The sequence below is a fragment of the Nematocida ausubeli genome (assembly GCF_000738915.1).
Source record: "Nematocida ausubeli strain ERTm6 chromosome Unknown supercont2.3, whole genome shotgun sequence".
NCBI lineage: Eukaryota > Fungi > Microsporidia > Nematocida > Nematocida ausubeli.
The window spans coordinates 350,642-370,141 of NW_026515636.1; the positions used below are offsets into that span (position 1 = coordinate 350,642).

Here is a 19,500-nt window from a genome sequence, read left to right on the forward strand (position 1 = left end):
CTGGGACGGAGGGAAGCCCATCTTGAATAAACCAGAGCTCATTGGCAGCGGGCCTGCAGAGTATTTCTTCTATTTATTTTACGGGCTGTGCTTGGGCTATATTCACCCATTGGTTTTTTTAATTTTTTAATGAATACAGCGGCTTCGCTAGATAGACTTGCATATGAGCTGGCTGGTTCGCGCAGAACAGCCTTTTATCCAATTCTGGAAAAACATCTTAGAACCAAGGAACTACTTGAAAATAGCGTATCTCGAGTTCGTATATATGTCATGAAGATGTACTGCCTGTGTGCAGACGGGGACATTTCAATGGGCAGTTATATGTACAGCAAAATTAAGGGAGACCTTCATTTAATTGCTGGCTGCAATGTGGAAATGATAATGGCGCATGAGAGTCTGCTTATAGTCAACCAGATTGATGAGTTGATAGAACATAGGGACATTTTTAATTTCAAAAGCATATACAACTTTAACTTGTCTTTGCTCAAAAACAATCTGGAGGAGTGCAAAGATCTAAGCCTAAAACTGACAAAAACCCACCCAAGCTGTGCAATGGTCCTGCTGTTGAAGGGAACAGGCGAAATTCGCGGGCTGCAGCTTGAAATACTGAAGGTCTTGCTGAGGAAAGTAAGAGTAAGCAACTCTTTGATCTCTCTGCTGCTTGCAAAGGGCATTCCATACGCGTCTGTACTTCAGAAATATGTGCTAGACAACATTACAAAAAAAGAAAATGACATATCTTCTTTGCTGCTGCTTAAAGACCTTGTTCTTAGGGGGATTCCCATTGAAGAGTATGGGTACACAATTGACTCTCTCTTAGAGAAGTTGGATGACTGGGAGATATACGAATACTGCTTGGAGAATGATATTCAAATACAAAAAAAAGACAATAAGAGCATTAATTATCTCACGTACGAACTGTCACTTAGCATGGAACCAGAGAGAATACTTAGGTATGTGAGAACGAGCCACAACTTCAGCTTCTTATTCAAAAACATGGAAGGCATGGACGCAGCGCGGCGGGAAGAGCTCCTGCAGAGTGTAAAACATTCTGACCCACTGCGATTTTTATATTTAAACAATGCCAAGTTTGAGTTCTTTTCAAAGGAGGGCTGTCTGGAAATACGCGACTTCCGCTCTTATTTGAATAATATGACAGACCTAATATTTTTGGTTGGAATCTTGATTAAGGAAAAGAGAGATGAGGGCATAGTACAGGCTCTGCTAATTCTGCTAGTGAAGAGAAGTGATTTCCCCGGAAACCAATACATTACCATGCTAATATGCGGGCTTCTCAGATACTTGCTTGCATACGAGCTGTTTACTACTGAGTATGAGAAGCTAGATGTTCAGAATATTCAGCTAGAGAGCTTGTCGTATCTGTGGAGCGACTTACAGATTCTTTATGAGACATGGCTAAGAATAAAGCTGCCAGAAGATCTCACGGAAAGCTATTTAAGCAACCGCCTAATAGCAATTGGCAGCGCAAACACAAACATGTTTAATCTAACAGAGAGGGAGGAGTATTCTCAGCTGCTTGCCTTGCTTTCATACAGAGATCGACTTATAAACTCGCCGACGTATAAGCAGATAACAGAAGGAAAACTATATCCATTAGAAAAAACACCGAACATAGAGAAAATACTTATTTCTGAAAGCAGATATATTTTCGCGAAAGTCACTTCGCGTGCACAAAAGGGAAAGGGAAGCTCTGCTTTTGTGACTCTTGATAGCATTCCAGAATCACTGGACACGTGCAGCATTAGAAAGATATTCCAGGACTCACTGAATAAAATAAGCGCTTTTATGCCAGTGCCGCATGATGTCTCCAGTATTTTGGATAGAATTATACATTCGCAAGAAATAATATGGAATGCTTTGCAAAAGTCAGAGCAGATGAATTAGAAAATAGGCATAAATAGCATACAATATATGCTCTTAAGGCAAATAAAACAGTGAGCTGTGCATTGCTGTTAGAAGAGCTTGTTATGAAGAGATGATCTAATGAAGACTAGTTATTCTGGCTTTGGCTATTCATACTGAATGCAGAGCATTCTAAAAGAGAAGAATTTAGATGCAGATTGTATGTAAGAGATGGCTTAGATATTAAAAGATATACTTAAAGACAGAATAAAATGACTATGTGAATATTTCCTATATGTTTTACCATATTTCTGAATACACTGTGTATTTTCTGCCGTTTATACATGCAAGTATACTAGTAGCTCAGCATACATACATGCATTGGGTATATGCTACTGTCTTATAAAACCCACGTTAATCTGCAGCTCTTGTATGCAGAAATCTGCAAGAATCTACTTCTGTTTTCAATGCAGTCTCCTACATACAAAAATGAATATGTCTAAGAATAGTCAATGAGTAAAAAATCTAAATACAGTCAAAGGTAAATCCATGCTGTTATTATCAGGCCTATATTGATAAATAAAAGGATTAGCCTACTTGAATACACATTTTACATCTGCATCTTGTTGTACGTAGTGCCTACGAAGCATAATACAGCAACTTTATAATTATATTAGTCAACTGTGTCATGCAATATTTTCCTCTAATTTATATTCTGGAACTGAATGGTATTTTATTGCTCATTAAGAGCTGCATATAAAATAATATTTTTATAGCATACAGAGGTATGTATACCAACATAAAGGCACTGCATACTTTGCTTGAAAGAAACGAGATAGACAAAACAAGTCTCACAGCAGAAGACATTAAATATTTAAAGGATACACTGAACATCCTGGGCTACAATCTGAACAACTGGTATGACAGAAAGACTCTTGTGCTAACAGCACAGGTGACAGAAGGCCCAATTAAAGACTACGAGCTAATTGTGCTTGATATACTAGTGGGCCTCTTTGAGAAGGAGCAGGGCACACACCAAGAGGATATGAAGAACTGCACTGTGGCTAGAAATCTGGTGAAGTCCAATTGGCTGGTCATAGACACAAACGGATACATACAGCCATCAAAGAGAATTCTTTTTGAGAACACAGAAATTCTTTCTGAAAAAACCGGCATTGACATCTGCAGCATATGCGGAATACTTAATATGAAAGGGAATATACCGCATAAAGAGTGCAACCCCACCGAATACTAAATGTGCCCTTTTTGTTAGAGCCAGACTATATCTTTGTATAGAAAGAAGCATAGAAAATTTAGTAAGACACAGCTCAATAATTAGAGCCTGTTTAAGAAGTAAATAAATATATATAGATGATTTACATTGTAGAAGAACTAAGTATTAGGATATCCTAACTCTAGCGAAGTCTGCAAAATATGTAGGATGGACATACGTGAGATAAATATTTTTGCAATGTAAGCATATACTCAGTGCTTAATAGCGGCTAGCTTCCGAAGAAATAGAAATGTAGAGCCACTTCATAGTAGTTAGACAGCAGTAGAAACCCATAAAAACAGTAGCATGACATGCATAGCACTTTTAGGTTAAGGCCAGTCTTATACAGCAGGCAATAGCTGCATGCGCGTGACTTGTATGAAAGGTTTTTTATTTGGATGGATATACTTAGTCTCTAAAAATAAACAACAGGTAAGGCAAATAGTCATAAATGGCTAGTATATTTCCAATATACGAGTGTCATGTGATGAATAGCTCTTCTTTATTTCTCCAAGATCTTCTTCACCTCCTCTTGGCCCTTTTTCAGATAATTATTGTACTCCTTATTACACACACTTGGCACTTTAAGCGCTCTATATATTGCGAGCAAAACAATGCAAAGGCCCGCAATTATGCCCCCTGCAATGGCAAGTATGAATATATTGCAAATTGAATGAAGCACCATGCACACTAACACCACTGTACTAAACATTAGAAACACTCTTTGAAGGGAGAGACTTCTTGTTGCTTTCATATTAATAAAAATATGCACGGAGAATTGCTTAAACACTTTTATTGATTGGAATGAATTTTAGGTTATATCTTCTCAGCTATATCAACTAGAAAAGCGTCAATCTCATCAGTAGTTGATCTTTTTACTTTCCCGTCTGGAGTGAAGATGCACAGTTCTACATTGGTTGCCAGATAGTCTGCCCCAAGCGCTTCTGATAAAGAAATCAAGGCGGTGTGGATGGCCTCGGTCTCTGTCTGCTGCGGGGTATATATCTTTTCTAATTTTTTCATCATTAGAGTGCCTCCCTCTCCAAAGGCAACCGCCTTATATGGAAGCAGAGTGCCTGATGTATCTGTGTAGTATATCATAGGCACGCCTTTATCATACCCAACAACAGCGAGAAAAACCGCAGGAAGCCTTCTTGAGTCTTCTTGCGTCTGCAGCTGCCACTGATCAGCTATCTCTCGAGCCAGAATGTCTGGAGTGGGGACATATCCCAAGTCATGGAGCAGATCCACTGCAGTTTCAGAAAGAATCGTTGTTGTTCTCTGCACATCCATAAGATACCCGCTAAGCACAGCCACTACGCCAGGAAGAATACTCACAAAACTGGAAATATAGTCAGGGTCCATAAGTTTCTCTGGAAGCCTTTTAGATGCAGCCATGACCATACAAGAAGTGCTTCCAACTGCAACACACGACATGCCTTTTTTTGCTGCTTCTAGAGCGTATTCTACTTGGTATAGAGTTCCTTCTTTGCTGAAGTTATTGCCAATTCTTTCATTAGACATAAATTAAAAAGTGTGCATGGGTATTAATATATGGAGGCACGCTGGATTTCTTAAAGAAATGACAGCGGCAGAAGCCATGTCCATTCTTGGAGTCTTTGCCCTAAAAAGGTCTAGCATAGACACAAACTACAGAATGCTTGTTCGGGCAAACCATCCAGACTCAGGCGGAAGCGATTACTTATCCCAGAAGGTAAATGAAGCACGGGAGTTGCTATTAAGAAACATGAAGTAGAAGCAAACACCAAAGAGAGTGCCTTTGCAGGCATACTTTGTTCTACAGACATATATATATATGCAAATGGCTTTTAGTTGTTCAAAGTAAGTTTAAGCAGCTATAAAGGAAACGATGCTAACAAAAACATGCCACTCAAATGCCCAAAATAATAGAAAATCTCAGATGTTTTAATCTGCATATTACATTTGCCTTTCTACCTGCAATAAAACTCAATCTGTTTAGCTCACTATACAATTGTTTTTACAATGTGCTGTGCCAGCGCAATAAAACTAGACACATGTGTTTCTTTCAGCGGTCTGGCTTTTTTATTATTTGGATTGGTGGCTTTTTCTAGAAGCATGCACTCTTTTTAGAATTGATACTATAGAAGTAACTTGACAGAATGGACTAATGCTCTTTACCCTCTAGAACTCTTTAAAATGTATTAATAATCGACTCTACACATATTGCACAAACAGAAATCAACATATATCAATAGCACAGATATTTATATTTTCTGAATACTGTACTTACAGAATTGGCACTAATTGCTTACTGGAGTTGTAATGCAAGTAGTAATTTAATACAACGATGGAATGTGATGATAAGGAGAGGCAGCACATTTTATAAATTACAGTCTTATAATGGCAATAGATTTGAGAGTGAGAACATTTATTGAACTCTTGTGAATATCCTTGAATATGGCTCCTTTTGTAAGCTTTTCTTGACAGTCTCCTTTTTTATTGAGTAAAGCAGCATCTTGTATTATGACTAAATTGTATTTGCATGCTTTCAATCATGCTATTAAAATGACTCCATTTTGGATAGCACTGTTACTTCCAAAGGCTTCAAAAAACTGGAACTACCGTTATAAAACTATATGAGCATGCAGGAATATTATTAAAAATGCATAGTTACATTTATGAGAGAGTAACACATGAAGCCCTCTTTTATTATAAAAGCAAAGCATTATACAGATATTTGTGGTGTTTTGGAAAAATCTATAATAAAGGCACACCTATGTCAATGGCCTCTAGCACGTCCTTAAGAAGTCTACACACCATATTGTGCCAAGAGCCTCTCAAATCACTAAAGCGCTATTCGGGTTATGCCTATAATTAAAGTCACTCTGTGCGATCTATAGTCTCTATAAGCATCTGTCTTTGATAGTCTCTTGTCTAAACTACAGGCAAATAATATGCAATACTATATATGCATATACAGGCACTTACGCCGATGTGGCATGTAGAATGGAGAATTGCTTACTAAATAGGCACTACCGCAGGCTCTGCTCTTATGCTTGGCTGTGTGTTTGGTGATGGCTGTACCATTATTAGCTTTATAACTGTTTTATGCTGTGGGTTGGCATTTGGCAAGCTGAGTGGCATGTTATGCATCTGCTCATTGGAAGCGCCTGGCTTTATGGGCTCTATGGCAGCAGATGAAGCAGAGAGTAGCTGTGGCAAGAAATTTCCAGCTCGCGGGGTTAGTGTACTTTTCTGAATTAGCTCCTGCTCTGTTTCTTTTCTCAACTTGGGCACTTGTTGAATCTCCTTTCCATCCCTTCCCACAAGAACAAACTGAATCGGTATCTTTGGAGTTGGTTTGCCATCGAGTCCAGCTATTCCAGGATACACTAGCTCAATTGTATTATACATCTCGCTTTGCTGCGCGCCTGCAGTCGTTGCATTCTTACTTTCTATAGGGCTAGGGGCTGGTGCTGCAGCAGCAGGACCCATCTGTGCGTCTGCTGGCTGCTTTTCTATAAGGGGCGGCTGGCTTGGCGCAGCTGTGGTCCTGGTGCTTGTAACTATTGGGCCATTGTTGCTGTTACCTTCTGCAGGTAGAACACTATTTTTGGGCTGCGCTGTTTCCTCTTTGTCTAGTATCTTCAGCTGCCCAAATATTGCAGACAGATATATGGTTGTCTCTGTTTTCAGCTTGTACACGCCAAGGTGGGTGTACTCTGGTGCATTAATAATGTTCTCTCTGTGTGTTTCAGACTTAATCCACTCCTCAAATATGTCCATGCCCTCTTTTTCTTTGCTTATGCTCTTTCCTATGTTTTCTCCCATTGCTATAGGCTTGTATCCATGCTTCTCAGCCAGATCCCACAGCACCTCTGTTTTATTTATTAGCTCTTTTGACCCAGCAAGGAACTCTGTTCTGTCTCTGGCTATTTCAATCAGGGGGTCTATTACTTTCAGCTCTCGCAAGTTGTATTTCTTTCTGCTTTCTTGTATGGCGTCAATGACATTCTGGGCTACGTCGCACAGCACTAGTGGAAAAAGAACTATTATGCCTATTTTCATACATCCAAATACTCCTATACACATTATATACCTCGATGAAACACTCTATAGATATTAAATAATAAATGTCCCTGTGGCATGAAACTCCAAAGTATGAACGGGAAGCGATTAACACAGGTTGCAAGGGCAAAAAATATTTCTAATTTATATTTTCTCTCGCTGGTCTATTATTTATTGTAAATGTGCTCTAGCACCTCACTTAGCTCTATCTCTGTGAGATTTGCTTGCAAATGATGCAATAGCAACTTTTTGTCACTTCTTCTAATTAGCTCCATAATTTTTCTATGATTTTTCACTGCCTCTGTATATACATTGTAAACCGTGTCTATTGTTATGCTGTCCTCTATACGCCATCCAAGGAGCCTTGTCTGCAGCCAGAAGTACTTTTTCTCTTCTTTGCTTAGGCTACTCAAGCCCTCAACAGAGCTTTCCTTGAATAGCTCTATTACTTGGCTCTTTTCCATCTTCATTAAAAATTAGAAAGAGCGCCTCTTTTTATCTGCACTAAGTGCCGATGCTTTAAGCAAAAATATTTTAATGTACGGTGTCTTCAATTCTGTGGCGCAGTTTTATCTTTTCCACGTATGCAGCCCAAACCTACCAATCGCTCTGAATTGTGTGTTGGCTTAATCTGTGCACCATAAGTATAAAGCAATCTTTAGTGCGTATAGCGCAGTGCCTACAAAAAGAATCCGCATGTACACTCGCATGTTGGTATATCCTATGCTATTCAGAATCAGCCCCAAGTACACAAGCGCCTCCTCAAATTCTAAATATTTAACTATTTCGGATATGCTATTGATTCCTCTGACATATGACACCCCGCAGGATATGCAAGATCCAGCACACATAAGCTCTGCAGTGCTTCTCAGAGACTTCCTGACGGTCTCTACACTAATGTTTGCCGTTTTATTGTGAAAAATTATCTGAAAGAGAAATAAAAGAGTCCCCATAGAAAGAACAATTAAATTGCTCTTCAAGGTATTTTTATAGTGAGCTAATGTGGTGATACATGCATATGCAAAAAAGCTGGCACCCCCAATAAAGATATACTCATGGTTATATAAATGCATACGTATTTGATAGCCCCATGGGATTTCTTTTCCTTTAGAATAAGAGCACATCTTTCTTTTGCTTTTTTCGTGGGACAGTGGAAGAATGCACTTTTTATACCTATGTGTATATTGCAAGTATATCATTGTTAGTAAAAGGAGTCATAAAAAAATGCACACTTTTATTGGGCGCTTATTGACTAATAAAAACATAAAATTATAAAAGTGAACTAGCCAATTATTCTCGCAATATAACTAGCCAGCTAAGATACTCTGCACCTTGTGCCCAGTTCCCTGTATTAAATGCCGGCTCAAAAGACGCACAAATAGCAACTGTTTGTATTTATTAACACAGCATCCGCACTAACTATCCTAGAAGCAGAACCAAAGCCACAAAGGAATTTATTAGAACTCGTGCAAACTTTGTAAAAAAGTCTTCTCTTTGCATATGAAAATATATTTATTGCTCTTATTATATCCCCTCTTTTATTTTTGGACCTGTCTATAAGACTATAGATCCTTCTATTTTTGTGTATACTCTTGGTTTATGTTTATTCTAATAGAAAATTGATCAATTTGCTTTTTGAGCTTAAATAAGCCTATTGTTAAGTTTGTTTTAAATAACAAAGCAGTCAAATAAAATACAAATTATGATTTCTTCTTGGTTCTTGCGAGAAAAGAGAGTAAGTTCTATTAAAATGCTTTTATCTATGCTACTATTAGTACACCGCTGTAAAAGCCAGATACAAAGTAATTAAATAGTCTTTGAGTTATGTACTTAGAATTAGAATGGCAACTATGCAATATTTTTATTTCATTCACTAATATCATACATAGGCCTTTCACAGCGCAGTAGTTTATTTCTGAAAATAAGCTTTCTTCTAAATAAAAGGGTCTATATAAAGTTTTGCCTGCAAAGAATTATTATAATGTATTTATTGGCACAGTGTGCACACCTACATCTATTCGCTTTTATGAGAGCCCTTTTGTTCTTTTTACAAAACACGTTTTTTTCATGCTCTTTTGCCCACCCTATATTCATAGTTAGGCTTTCACTCAGTACATTCATAAACCCATAATTTTTTCCATTTCTCTATTACTTTTGTATACATAGCATCAGCCCGCTTATATATGTGGTTTTTCTCACTTTCAATGCACCGTTCTAGGCTTTCTTTATAATTTTTGATTAATTTGCTTTGATTATTTACAAATCTCTCTTCTTTTTTCATGTATTTTATCGATTCCAGTTTACAAATGGCGTTTTCATAGTATCTACTGGTGTGCATCTCTGTATAACCTATAAATTCATTTTCAAGATCAAGTTCTAACAACATGGATGGAACTAAAGGCATTAAATTTTCTCTCTGGCATGCAGCACCAATAAGAATTGATATAAAATTACTATTATGATGATTTAAAATCGATGTATCAGTAGACTCATTATCTCCTTTTTTCAAAATGCATATTAGACTTATAATGCTGGTTTTAACGCGCCCGTCTGATGACAAGCGCTTGACCAGCCAGACTATATCTTCAGAGGGAAGCTTCTTAAATATTATATCCAGACGGCGCCTGCTTGCTAGCCTGCGTATTTGTACATAGAGAGCCATCCAGTTCAAAATATCAGAACACGTTCCATTGTATATTAGATATCTAAGCATTAGAACTTTTTCGTTCAGTATAAATGTAAACAAACTGTTTTTATACTCATCTTTATAGACTAGCATATCAGAGCAGTTAAAATCTGAAACCATCTTATATGCTATACTAGTAGAAAGTATCTTCTGCATATTTTCATCATCAAACTGCTCGCTTCCCAGTATATTGTGTAAAAAGCGCGTCACTGCATCTCCTGGAGCACGCTCTTTTTCTACATCATGCATATACCCAACAAGAAGGCTGACCAACTTTGCTTTACAGTCTTTTCCATCGATGATTCCATGAAGGAACAGTCTATTTAAATACCTAAACCCAGTTTTTTCCATCCTAATCAGATCTTTGTCTGTTATTGCCAGCTGTTCATGGCTGTTCTGTGCGAAAGATAACTCTCCTGTCTGTATTGCTTGCATGCTTTCTCTGATGATATCATTTTGTGGTGGAGACCCCTCACTGTTGTATTTTAACGAGTCACTCTGCGCTGCGCCAATAACTTTTTTTATGGGAGAAATGAGAGAAACTTTTACTGGGACTCCGCGGTAAACCTCGATTGATATTCCTTCTTTTTCATCATTGTATCGGTAAAAGACCTTTAGTTCACCAAATACTTTAATATTAGAGTGATCCCAAACTATTTCTGTATTTATCAACTCTACCTCTACAGTATTATCCGTTGACTGGTTTTTTACAATCAGGCCACCTTGTCTATTTCCAGCATCTATAACTGTAAATAAATTTGCTATGGCTCTCTGTAATGTTTTTATTGCCTTATTGGGATTGCCATTATTCGTCATTATATTTTTAATACCATCTATAGCTAGCCTATATTGGTTTGGATGGCCTTCTGCATAAGAAATAAATCTTAAAACATCTATAATGCAATATGGGCTTTTGAATTCTTTTCTATTTCTATTTGAGCTATCTAAAGTTTTAATCTTTTGATTCCAGTTTCTCAATACTTCAGGATCTATTTTATTCTTATCCACTAGTATATTGTCAATAATGTTCTGCACTCTACTTTTTTTGTTTTCAACATTGTGACCAGAATGATTTTTATAGAAGTATTCGCTCCAAATTGGTACAGTACTTAATTTGCCAAAAACAGTGTTATTTCTACTGCCTTTTTCTATAACATAATTAGATTTTAAAAATAAAATCATAATAAGAGGCAATTCATTGCTGTCTTGTATTTCAATCATCAGATCTGAGCTCTTTTTTTCTCTCTGCGAGGAATATTCTGAATTTAAATGATTTTCTTTGAATACAAAATATCTATCAAAAAAAGCTTCGATTTTTCCTGCTTTTATAGAATCTTTTAATTTTTTTACATTATAGTATTGACTGCATGCCAATTCGTATACTCTCTGAATAAAGCTGCTCATTCCCTTTTCATCGTTTATATACTCAAATATATACGAGGAAATAAGAAACAGCGCCCTGTTCATAAACAGTCCATTTTGAAACTCATCTGCTAATGTTGATTCTTCACATACCCCTCCCTTCTGTATTCTTGAATTATCTGTGCAGTTTTTGAAGAACCTAATAATGCCGGCTGCTGATTCTTGATAAACATCCTTAGTTTCTTCTGACTTAGAACTACCGCTGCCCAATGTAAAAGAAAAAGAAATATTCATTTTAAGAGAGAAAACAACAGTGTTTCTGTCTGCAGCACTCAGTACAAGTGTCTGGCCGTTACCATTAGCTCCATTAAGTGAGAGAGGAACATTTATTCCCTCTGCCTGTAGTAGTAATGATGCGAGAATCATATAAGCATGCTCTTTTACAGGAGGGCTATTCAGAAATAGAGTAAATGAATCTGTACATTCTTCTGCAGGGAAAATACTTATTTTTTGCTTAGGAGAGGGAAACATTTCTATGAGTTTCTTATGATATTCTATAATGTACTTGGACACTTTTTTCCCGTTTTTTTCTTTTGTATATACTTTATCCCTAGTTGGATCTCGTATATAGCAGATACCACTGTTATTATCTATAAGACTAAAGTATGTGTTTATCTCTGGGGCAAAGAAACGTTTGTTGTGTATATATCCATTTTTTTTGTATGCACACAGTTTCTGCGGACTCAGTGGCCCATTTGGATTTACTACTATAGTTTTCTCTTTAATTCTATCTATTTCCGTCTTTAATATCCTATTTATTTCATCTTCAGTAAATTTTCCATGTACTGTATGCATTAGTAGAATAAAGCCTATTAAAAACCACTGTAATAAAAGAGCACCTATATTAGTTTGTTTCTTTAAAGCATGCATGTTGTATTTTTAAAATAAGCTATCTAAATTTATATTTTCTCATATTGTTTTTGTATGATCTTAATATTTGCTGATTTGTTTGTGTACACAATCTGTCTTTATATAACCCGAATTCTTTGATTTAAAGTTTGCTTTGTTTTGTTAAGAAAAATAATTTAATTATTATGCATAGCATGCATGACACTTTGTCTTTTTATTACAGCAAGGAACATAAATAGCATTGCAAGTTTTACAAGTAGAAAAATTAATTTGCTGCAAATATTTAAGAAAGCCAACCTGCAATAAAAAGTACTCTTTTTTATATGAAATAAGGTGTTGGATTTCCTTGCTTTAAGTGCATAAAACTCTCTCTAGTGCAGAAATGCAGATGGATATTGACCATTTCTTCTGGATTTAACCATGATAGGCCAGCATGCTATGGAAGAGTATGTCCTTTTAGATGCCAGAAATCATAGTAATTGGGGTGAATGTCCTGCCAGTTAACAATAGAACTCTACTTGTTTATCATTATATTGATTTTCAACTGCCTAGACCTCTATAAATACACAAAAATAAATAAATTTTAATGCACAATGAGAAAATTAAGACTAATTTTCAAAAAAAACTCGGATATGAGTATATTAATATTCTTTAATGCTTAGGCTATAGTTTTATTAAATAGAAAATAGACCTTTTATAATTAAATTAGTCCTTAAGCATACATATACATGTATATATTAGGTCTGTGCGAGAATAAACATAAATGATTCACATACCAGTCTATGTAATTACTACTGATCCAGTTGATATTGTAGAGACAGCCAATCAGAAACAAGTCATGGTAGACGAGCAGTCCTTGAACAGACAGGAAATATCTTTGTATAAAACTGCTGTGTATTTTGCCAAGTTAATAGTTTCTATTTCTGTGCTGTCTGTGGCAATGCTGTACAACTACCACCTTCTATCCAGGCTGCACTCCAAAGACATTGCTGGGTTTTTGAATCTTCTTTGCGTTCTGTCTTCTGCTCTAGTTACTTTTGTTGCCTGGAACGACAGCGAAGGAAAAAACAAAGGAAAACTCAGGACTGTTGAGAACACAGTTGTGTCCATTCTGTTTTCTCTGATTCTGATCATTCCTGGCGTGCTTCTCGGCAACCCATGGCTGTCTCTTATCATCACAAATATTCTCACTTCTACTGCTGAGTATCCGTTCATGCTGTTTGCCCACGCGTTTTTCTTTGCTGCAAAGTATGTCTGCCCAGAAAGTGCTCTCATCACGGCTTCCAATGTGTTCCCTGCTTTAATTGCTCTGGTCTCCTTGGTTGAGTATGAAGTGTCTGCGTTCTACAAAAAGAAGCTCAGAAGCACAGGCTCTCTTCCTGTCTCAGCTACCACCATTTTCACGGGTATTCTTTTCATCTTCTCTGTAGTTGCTTTGGTATTCAACCTACACACGGTGCATGCTGCCCAAAGCATCAGCTTGTAATTTTTCATTCAGTACTAAGAAATATGTTTAGTTTGCTTTTTGTGTCTGAAGATACTTTAATGTCTTCTATAATGAAAAGAGAAAAGCCCCTTAAGAAAAATGCAAATGTGCCCAAAGATGTCTTATACAGCTATGATGCAAGATGCACATAGAAAAGACATGTATGGGCCATGTGTGTGTATAGCGAAAACATATGCTGTTCTGCAATTATGTGCATATACTATGAATTCAGAAAGAAGGGTATTTGATAATGGCATTTCTGTCTATGCATTCAGAAAAGCCTGGCTATATGAATGCCTCTGGGCTTCAGAGGTGTTTTGTATCTTGTAGTGTCTAGTGGATACGATAGATGCAATGCAATTCAATAAATATCTAACTTTAACTAGCTAAGAGTGGCCATTTGTAGTATTTTATAGCTGTAGGAATATTAAGAGCAATTCTTTTATGAATTATTCATTTTTATTTACTAGCTTTCTAAAATATATAACTAGGAGATAAAGGCCATATGCCAAAAAATACGCATTTCATCTAGATGATGAAATTTTGGGAAATTAAAACAAACATCAAAATGACTGTTATAGAAATAGTTATAAACATAAAATGTATCCGATTTCGTATGAAGTACAGAAGAAATGCATTATGCATAAATGTTCTTATACTACAAGTAGGATTCATTTGCATGTTTTGGAGCGGTTTGTATATAGTTCAAGGCGCAGAAATAATTAGAGATGCCTGGAATAGAAAAAAACAATCGAAACCCCAAGTATTGCATGAAAGAAAAACAGGTTCGTCAGTACGAGATATAATAAATGCTTTTGAGAAATCTGCGCTTTTACACAGTGAAAGAAGCAATAAATTCAGTGCCAGCACACAAGCCAAAAAACTCTATAAGAGTCATATAAAAATCGGACAAGAGCTTGATGGAGTTGATAATAAGAAAGATAATATAGAATTAAGCAAACAGCTAGATGTTAGAAGTGATGAACAGCTCTCTTTTCAACAGAATAAAAATATAAAACCACTAACTTTTGCAGAACAACAAGCACTTTTGGCAAATAAAAGACAGGATGCAATTCTTGCAAAAAATGTATATCTAGAAGAGTATAAAGGAGTCAACTCTATTTATACAAAAAGAGACAATGCTACATTAATATATTTAAAAGAGTTAAAAGCAGTACAGAATATACGAAATATAATTAGACAATACTATTTATTAAACCTGCCATGCATTCCAACTGGAAAATTCCCAGAATATGATGAAAATATGAAGAAAATCACGAAAATGTCTTTAGAGGTAGCAAGGTTAGAGCAAGAAAGAGTATATTTTTCTGAACTGCACATGAAACATAGAAATTTGCTTTCTATTAAAAAAGAGGAGATTGATTCCTCAAGAGACCAATATATAAAGTATTTAGACTGCTTAATAGACTGTCAAAAAAAAAATGAAAAGGCAGTAGACGCAGAGCATAAATCCTTAGAAGCTATATTGGCTAGAGAAATTCTATTCTATACAGTGCGGCAAAAAGAGCTTGATTATAAAGTGCATCTAGTAGACGGGCTGTCTTCATTAACTGTGGTGACAGAAGCGCACTTAAAATATCAGCCATACTTAAAAAGTCTTATTGCCAAGATAAGTAATATAAATAACATGCAGAAAGAGTGTCTATTGAAGATAACTAAAATGAAAAATATGTATCTAATGTATGACAAGAAAGCTACTGAATATGAAAATCTTGCTAGGCATGTATATTTACAGAGATAAAGCACCTTAAAGAAATGCTAGAATTGAGAAATATATTATAGATATTTCAAATCCGCGCATAGTAAAGACTTGGAGGATTTTATAGCTAGTTTTTCTTATTAAATTATTCTTAGCTGTAATAAAATAGTTATTTGTTTGAATTGCAAGCTCTCTAAATTTATGTACAAATGATCAGTATATATGTAAAGCAATCAAATATAAGGAAGAAAAGTCAACACAAGCAACAATTTTCTTCTTCTAAATGAGTGCATTCTTTTATATTAATATTTTCTACTTACTTTATATTTGTATGCCACATGTTTTACACTTTTTCTACTTTCCATATATATATGTAAAAATAAACTCTTCTGTATTTCGTGTGTAAATATTAGATAGAAGGCTTATTTCCTCTAAAAAAGACGAAAGAACAGGAAAATCAAAAAAACTGCACAATTCAAAGACCCAGCCGGGCGCTGGCACCACACAGAGGAGCTTAATACACAAAACAGGCTATGTATGCCCAGCACATAGAGAACACAACCAGAATGCCACAGCAGCAATACTATAGGTTATACCAAAGGAAGAATACACGTATAGCAGCATGTAAATACATTCATGTAAGAACACTATAAACAGCATACTCTTGCTCCACAGTCAACTTATAGACACAGCAGAGAAGTGCTTGTGCAATGATAAATCACTGCAGAGAATTCGGGCTGTTTATGAATGGTGCTGCACAGTAGCATCATCACAACACACACTCTGCTCTGTAGTAGTAAAGTATACAGGTACAGGACAGAAGTAGAAAGCAGTGTACAGAAATAAAATAAAAAAGGAGTAAATGCATGTGTCTTTATTGTTTCTTGTGTTGTTAATATACATGTAGAGACAGTTCATTTAGAGGAGTTTAATAGGAGCTTAGGATATTCGGGCCTGTCTGCGGGGTTGTTTTATCTGTTTTGTGCAGGCAGGATGGGCTTGTGTGTGTGCCAGGAATACTATGCGAAGAGTTTAAAGTGCTTCTTGCTAGGCCCAGGTTTCAGTGCGGGCCGTGATGAGTTTAACTTACCTTGATGAATTTAAGGTATCTGCCTGTGCGCGAGTGCACATAGAGGAGAACTAGCAAGTGATTCCTGTGTTTCCTTTGGAATATTTTTACAGATTTATGCTCTATTTATACTTATATTTTGGAAAATAGACCTTAATTTGCCCGTTCTGGATGCCCCCCAATATCCCCAAAGAGCGCGCATATACTTTTTAATATACAAGAAGACCCGCTCTAAAGTGAATATAGACCGGTCTATGGGGGCGAGAGCCCCAATATGCTCTAGTAAGGGTAAATTGCGCAGGGTTCGCGCAGCCTGGCTGTGTGCCTCACACACAGAGGGTATAGCGCAGAGCACAGATGCTATACTGTGATATGCAGTACATAAGCAGTGGATATAAACAGACTGGCTGGTTTGAATACCTCACACTGCACTACTAGCCAGAGTACAGACAGAGTTGAGAGATGTGGACACACTCTTTTTGTTGCTCTCTTTATGGCATGTGCAAGTTATAGAGAGTAGGGCCCTTTCATAAATCAATCTGCAGTCTCTGCCTCTCGGACACAGCTACCCTTCTAGGAGCTCTGCCCTGCACACACATATGCAGAGTGTCTCTTTCCTCGCTGCAGTATGGATGCGCACGCCCTTTCTGGCCAGGAGACCCATCTCAAAAAAAACACCTGAGAAAATATTTTTTGCAGGGGCGCTCAGCAGGGCAAAACACAGGAATTTCGGAGAAAATGCCACCTTCCTTCGGTTTGCAGGGGCAAAAAAGTGCGGAGAGGGAAATTGCTGACGAAAAAGGAAAAAAATAAAATGCGGTCTATAAATACGCGAAAACTCTGTCTTTTATTCGTAGTGCGAGAGACTTCTCAGCCACAGACGCATAACAGTCGGGTCTGGAAACACTCAGTGCGGCGGGTCAGCGCGGATGTAAAGCACCACTAGCGAGCATTTGGGCTGGCTGGGAAGTGGTGTGGGGGCCAGTAGGCCGAGGCCCCCTTATATATTAATCTCTTCATTGACACAAGAACCTTGGGCAGGGCTGTTATATAGGTATATAGTATTTAGAAAAGAACAAGAATGTTGTTAAGGAGAAAGAAGGTGCTGTGTGTAGGATGCTTGCAGTATAAAAGAGGGAGCTAGTGGGCTTGTATGTGTTAAACTCTGGATATGCTTGTATCTGGAGAAAGTTACATGTAGTCCATGAATAATCTTCTTATGTATTAATTTTACTTTTAAAATATCCTTATACTGTATGAAAGAAATAAAATAATGTAATACTAGTCTATAAGAAGGCCCACTTTATTCAGCATAGGAATAAATGTGATCTGAAATACACAGCACTATACAGATTTAGTTTTTATTCAGACTGCAGAAAAATACAATTAATAGCAGAAGACTATATTGAACCAGCAGGGTTTTCAGCTTATATACAACCCGAATGAAATACTCGTCTATATGTTTAGAAATTCACAGATTTTCTGGAATTCATATCTGTATGCACAGAAAACTACTCTATTTTAGATTTGGATTGTATTCTTTCAATTTTCAACTTATTTTCAATGTACTCTCTTGCTCTCTCATATTCAGCTATTCTACTTCTATTTATGCTCTCAATCTTCTCTTCTGCTCCGTTTGAGCTTCTAAACAAAAAGTACTGACGTGCTGCAGGATATATGGTTTTTTGAACCTCACTGTATGTTTTAACAAAATCTCGGTTTTTATATGACTTGATAACCTCTCGAAAGTCATTAGACTCTAAGTGTTTGATATTTAGTAGAAAATCAAGCGTCCCCATTAATACGTCTGGGGTATTCTCTTCGCTCCATGCACCAAGCGATAGATCATTTTCGCCTGTTGTTTCTCGCTCTCTAATTCGAATGACATTTCGCACGTCTCGGTTTGTTTCCTTAAGATTTAACTTGTCAGAGTGTGGCAGGTACATCCTATACTTTATGCATCCGTACGGGTCAAGCACTGCAAATATTTCGTTTGATATTTCGTTTGGCATGGAAGAAACACCGACTATTTCATACTCGTTAGACAGCTGAAACAAAAAAGTGTCTGCATTTGGGCGTATATTATACTTATATCCTAGAATTGAAAAAGACCATCTTTTCATTATTAAAACGCCTTCTATGTCTATAAAGACTGTAGGAAGCGGCTTTTCTTGCGCTGGAAGAGGGCTTCCTTTTTTATCGCTGAAGCCAACTTCCCACAGCTCTTTAAATACTCTCTTCCCTGTTGTACTTCTAGCAAGCACCCCAGCCCCAAGCAATGCTCCCAGGCCTAGCACATATTTTGGAAATCTAATCGTGGCTTTGCTGGTTAGCCCAGAAATAGTGGATATAAGAGGTAGTGACTCCACACGCTTCAGTAGGCCCATAAAAAATTTATGAAGCTTTCAGAAATATAGGACAGCCGTCTCTTAGCAGTGGATATGCTATACGCAGAATCGGCTGTAGGCGCACTAAAGAGTGAGGGGGGGGGCAGAGAAAGCACATTACACACGGCTGTAGACATTTATTTGGCATCTGGAGATTTAACAATTCCATTGTAAAGCATCTTAAAGTATTTAGACTTTCCGTTTGCTTTATTTTTTAGATCTGTCATTTCCTGCTCCTTTTCTTCTATATATTCAAGAAGCATTCCTGCATCGCTGTCTTTGTTTTCTAGATATGAGACTATCTCTTCAGACACAAAAAGATCCTCCTTTAGGCTATTCACTATTTTTTCTATATTGCTAATGACTGTTTTGTTGATCTGCGGCAGTTCTGTGTCTATATCGTATGTGTGCCGGTACAGGCCATCAGACACCTCCCTCATATTGTTTATGAGCTGAATTAGCAGTTTTGTCAAGTCATCTACTCGCTTAACTCGCTCGCCTTCATTCATAAATATTTTATTTACATTTTACTTATATACTATGCCCAAACTAGCTATCGTACTAAATAGAAAACAGTCTTCCTTTGCATGCTAGCATGTACAACGAGATGCATGCAAGTCTGCTGGCACTTTAGCATTTAACTCAAATAGGGCATATATCTTTCTAAGCATTCTTCTTCTGTTGTTTTTAGAGGC

General features: G+C 36.9%; 13 protein-coding genes across 13 annotated transcripts; 5 read left to right on the forward strand and 8 right to left on the reverse strand.

The window, feature by feature from the left end:
- Window positions 1-129: 129 nt before the first annotated feature.
- NESG_01299 (uncharacterized protein) lies at window positions 130-1,905 on the forward strand (the record flags this gene model as incomplete). The annotated part of the gene is made up of 1 exon (XM_053048933.1): window positions 130-1,905. One exon carries the CDS (start codon window positions 130-132, stop codon window positions 1,903-1,905), a length of 1,776 nt encoding a protein of 591 aa, XP_052904738.1.
- A 745-nt stretch (window positions 1,906-2,650) lies between these two features.
- NESG_01300 (uncharacterized protein) lies at window positions 2,651-3,118 on the forward strand (the record flags this gene model as incomplete). Its single annotated transcript, XM_053048934.1, has 1 exon — window positions 2,651-3,118. The coding sequence occupies one exon, from the start codon at window positions 2,651-2,653 to the stop codon at window positions 3,116-3,118; it is 468 nt and encodes a 155-aa protein (XP_052904739.1).
- Window positions 3,119-3,638: 520 nt separating this feature from the next.
- On the reverse strand, window positions 3,639-3,890 carry NESG_01301 (uncharacterized protein; the record flags this gene model as incomplete). Its single annotated transcript, XM_053048935.1, has 1 exon — window positions 3,639-3,890. The coding sequence occupies one exon, from the start codon at window positions 3,888-3,890 to the stop codon at window positions 3,639-3,641; it is 252 nt and encodes an 83-aa protein (XP_052904740.1).
- Window positions 3,891-3,952: 62 nt separating this feature from the next.
- On the reverse strand, window positions 3,953-4,660 carry NESG_01302 (uncharacterized protein; the record flags this gene model as incomplete). The annotated part of the gene is made up of 1 exon (XM_053048936.1): window positions 3,953-4,660. The coding sequence occupies one exon, from the start codon at window positions 4,658-4,660 to the stop codon at window positions 3,953-3,955; it is 708 nt and encodes a 235-aa protein (XP_052904741.1).
- A 16-nt stretch (window positions 4,661-4,676) lies between these two features.
- Window positions 4,677-4,892, forward strand: NESG_01303 (uncharacterized protein; the record flags this gene model as incomplete). Its single annotated transcript, XM_053048937.1, has 1 exon — window positions 4,677-4,892. One exon carries the CDS (start codon window positions 4,677-4,679, stop codon window positions 4,890-4,892), a length of 216 nt encoding a protein of 71 aa, XP_052904742.1.
- Window positions 4,893-6,139: 1,247 nt separating this feature from the next.
- NESG_01304 (uncharacterized protein) lies at window positions 6,140-7,186 on the reverse strand (the record flags this gene model as incomplete). Its single annotated transcript, XM_053048938.1, has 1 exon — window positions 6,140-7,186. The coding sequence occupies one exon, from the start codon at window positions 7,184-7,186 to the stop codon at window positions 6,140-6,142; it is 1,047 nt and encodes a 348-aa protein (XP_052904743.1).
- A 167-nt stretch (window positions 7,187-7,353) lies between these two features.
- On the reverse strand, window positions 7,354-7,650 carry NESG_01305 (uncharacterized protein; the record flags this gene model as incomplete). The annotated part of the gene is made up of 1 exon (XM_053048939.1): window positions 7,354-7,650. One exon carries the CDS (start codon window positions 7,648-7,650, stop codon window positions 7,354-7,356), a length of 297 nt encoding a protein of 98 aa, XP_052904744.1.
- A 162-nt stretch (window positions 7,651-7,812) lies between these two features.
- On the reverse strand, window positions 7,813-8,385 carry NESG_01306 (uncharacterized protein; the record flags this gene model as incomplete). Its single annotated transcript, XM_053048940.1, has 1 exon — window positions 7,813-8,385. One exon carries the CDS (start codon window positions 8,383-8,385, stop codon window positions 7,813-7,815), a length of 573 nt encoding a protein of 190 aa, XP_052904745.1.
- Window positions 8,386-9,290: 905 nt separating this feature from the next.
- On the reverse strand, window positions 9,291-12,164 carry NESG_01307 (uncharacterized protein; the record flags this gene model as incomplete). The annotated part of the gene is made up of 1 exon (XM_053048941.1): window positions 9,291-12,164. The coding sequence occupies one exon, from the start codon at window positions 12,162-12,164 to the stop codon at window positions 9,291-9,293; it is 2,874 nt and encodes a 957-aa protein (XP_052904746.1).
- A 742-nt stretch (window positions 12,165-12,906) lies between these two features.
- Window positions 12,907-13,629, forward strand: NESG_01308 (uncharacterized protein; the record flags this gene model as incomplete). Its single annotated transcript, XM_053048942.1, has 1 exon — window positions 12,907-13,629. The coding sequence occupies one exon, from the start codon at window positions 12,907-12,909 to the stop codon at window positions 13,627-13,629; it is 723 nt and encodes a 240-aa protein (XP_052904747.1).
- Window positions 13,630-14,245: 616 nt separating this feature from the next.
- Window positions 14,246-15,391, forward strand: NESG_01309 (uncharacterized protein; the record flags this gene model as incomplete). Its single annotated transcript, XM_053048943.1, has 1 exon — window positions 14,246-15,391. The coding sequence occupies one exon, from the start codon at window positions 14,246-14,248 to the stop codon at window positions 15,389-15,391; it is 1,146 nt and encodes a 381-aa protein (XP_052904748.1).
- A 2,538-nt stretch (window positions 15,392-17,929) lies between these two features.
- On the reverse strand, window positions 17,930-18,805 carry NESG_01310 (uncharacterized protein; the record flags this gene model as incomplete). The annotated part of the gene is made up of 1 exon (XM_053048944.1): window positions 17,930-18,805. One exon carries the CDS (start codon window positions 18,803-18,805, stop codon window positions 17,930-17,932), a length of 876 nt encoding a protein of 291 aa, XP_052904749.1.
- Window positions 18,806-18,942: 137 nt separating this feature from the next.
- NESG_01311 (uncharacterized protein) lies at window positions 18,943-19,314 on the reverse strand (the record flags this gene model as incomplete). Its single annotated transcript, XM_053048945.1, has 1 exon — window positions 18,943-19,314. The coding sequence occupies one exon, from the start codon at window positions 19,312-19,314 to the stop codon at window positions 18,943-18,945; it is 372 nt and encodes a 123-aa protein (XP_052904750.1).
- Between the last annotated feature and the right edge of the window lie 186 nt (window positions 19,315-19,500).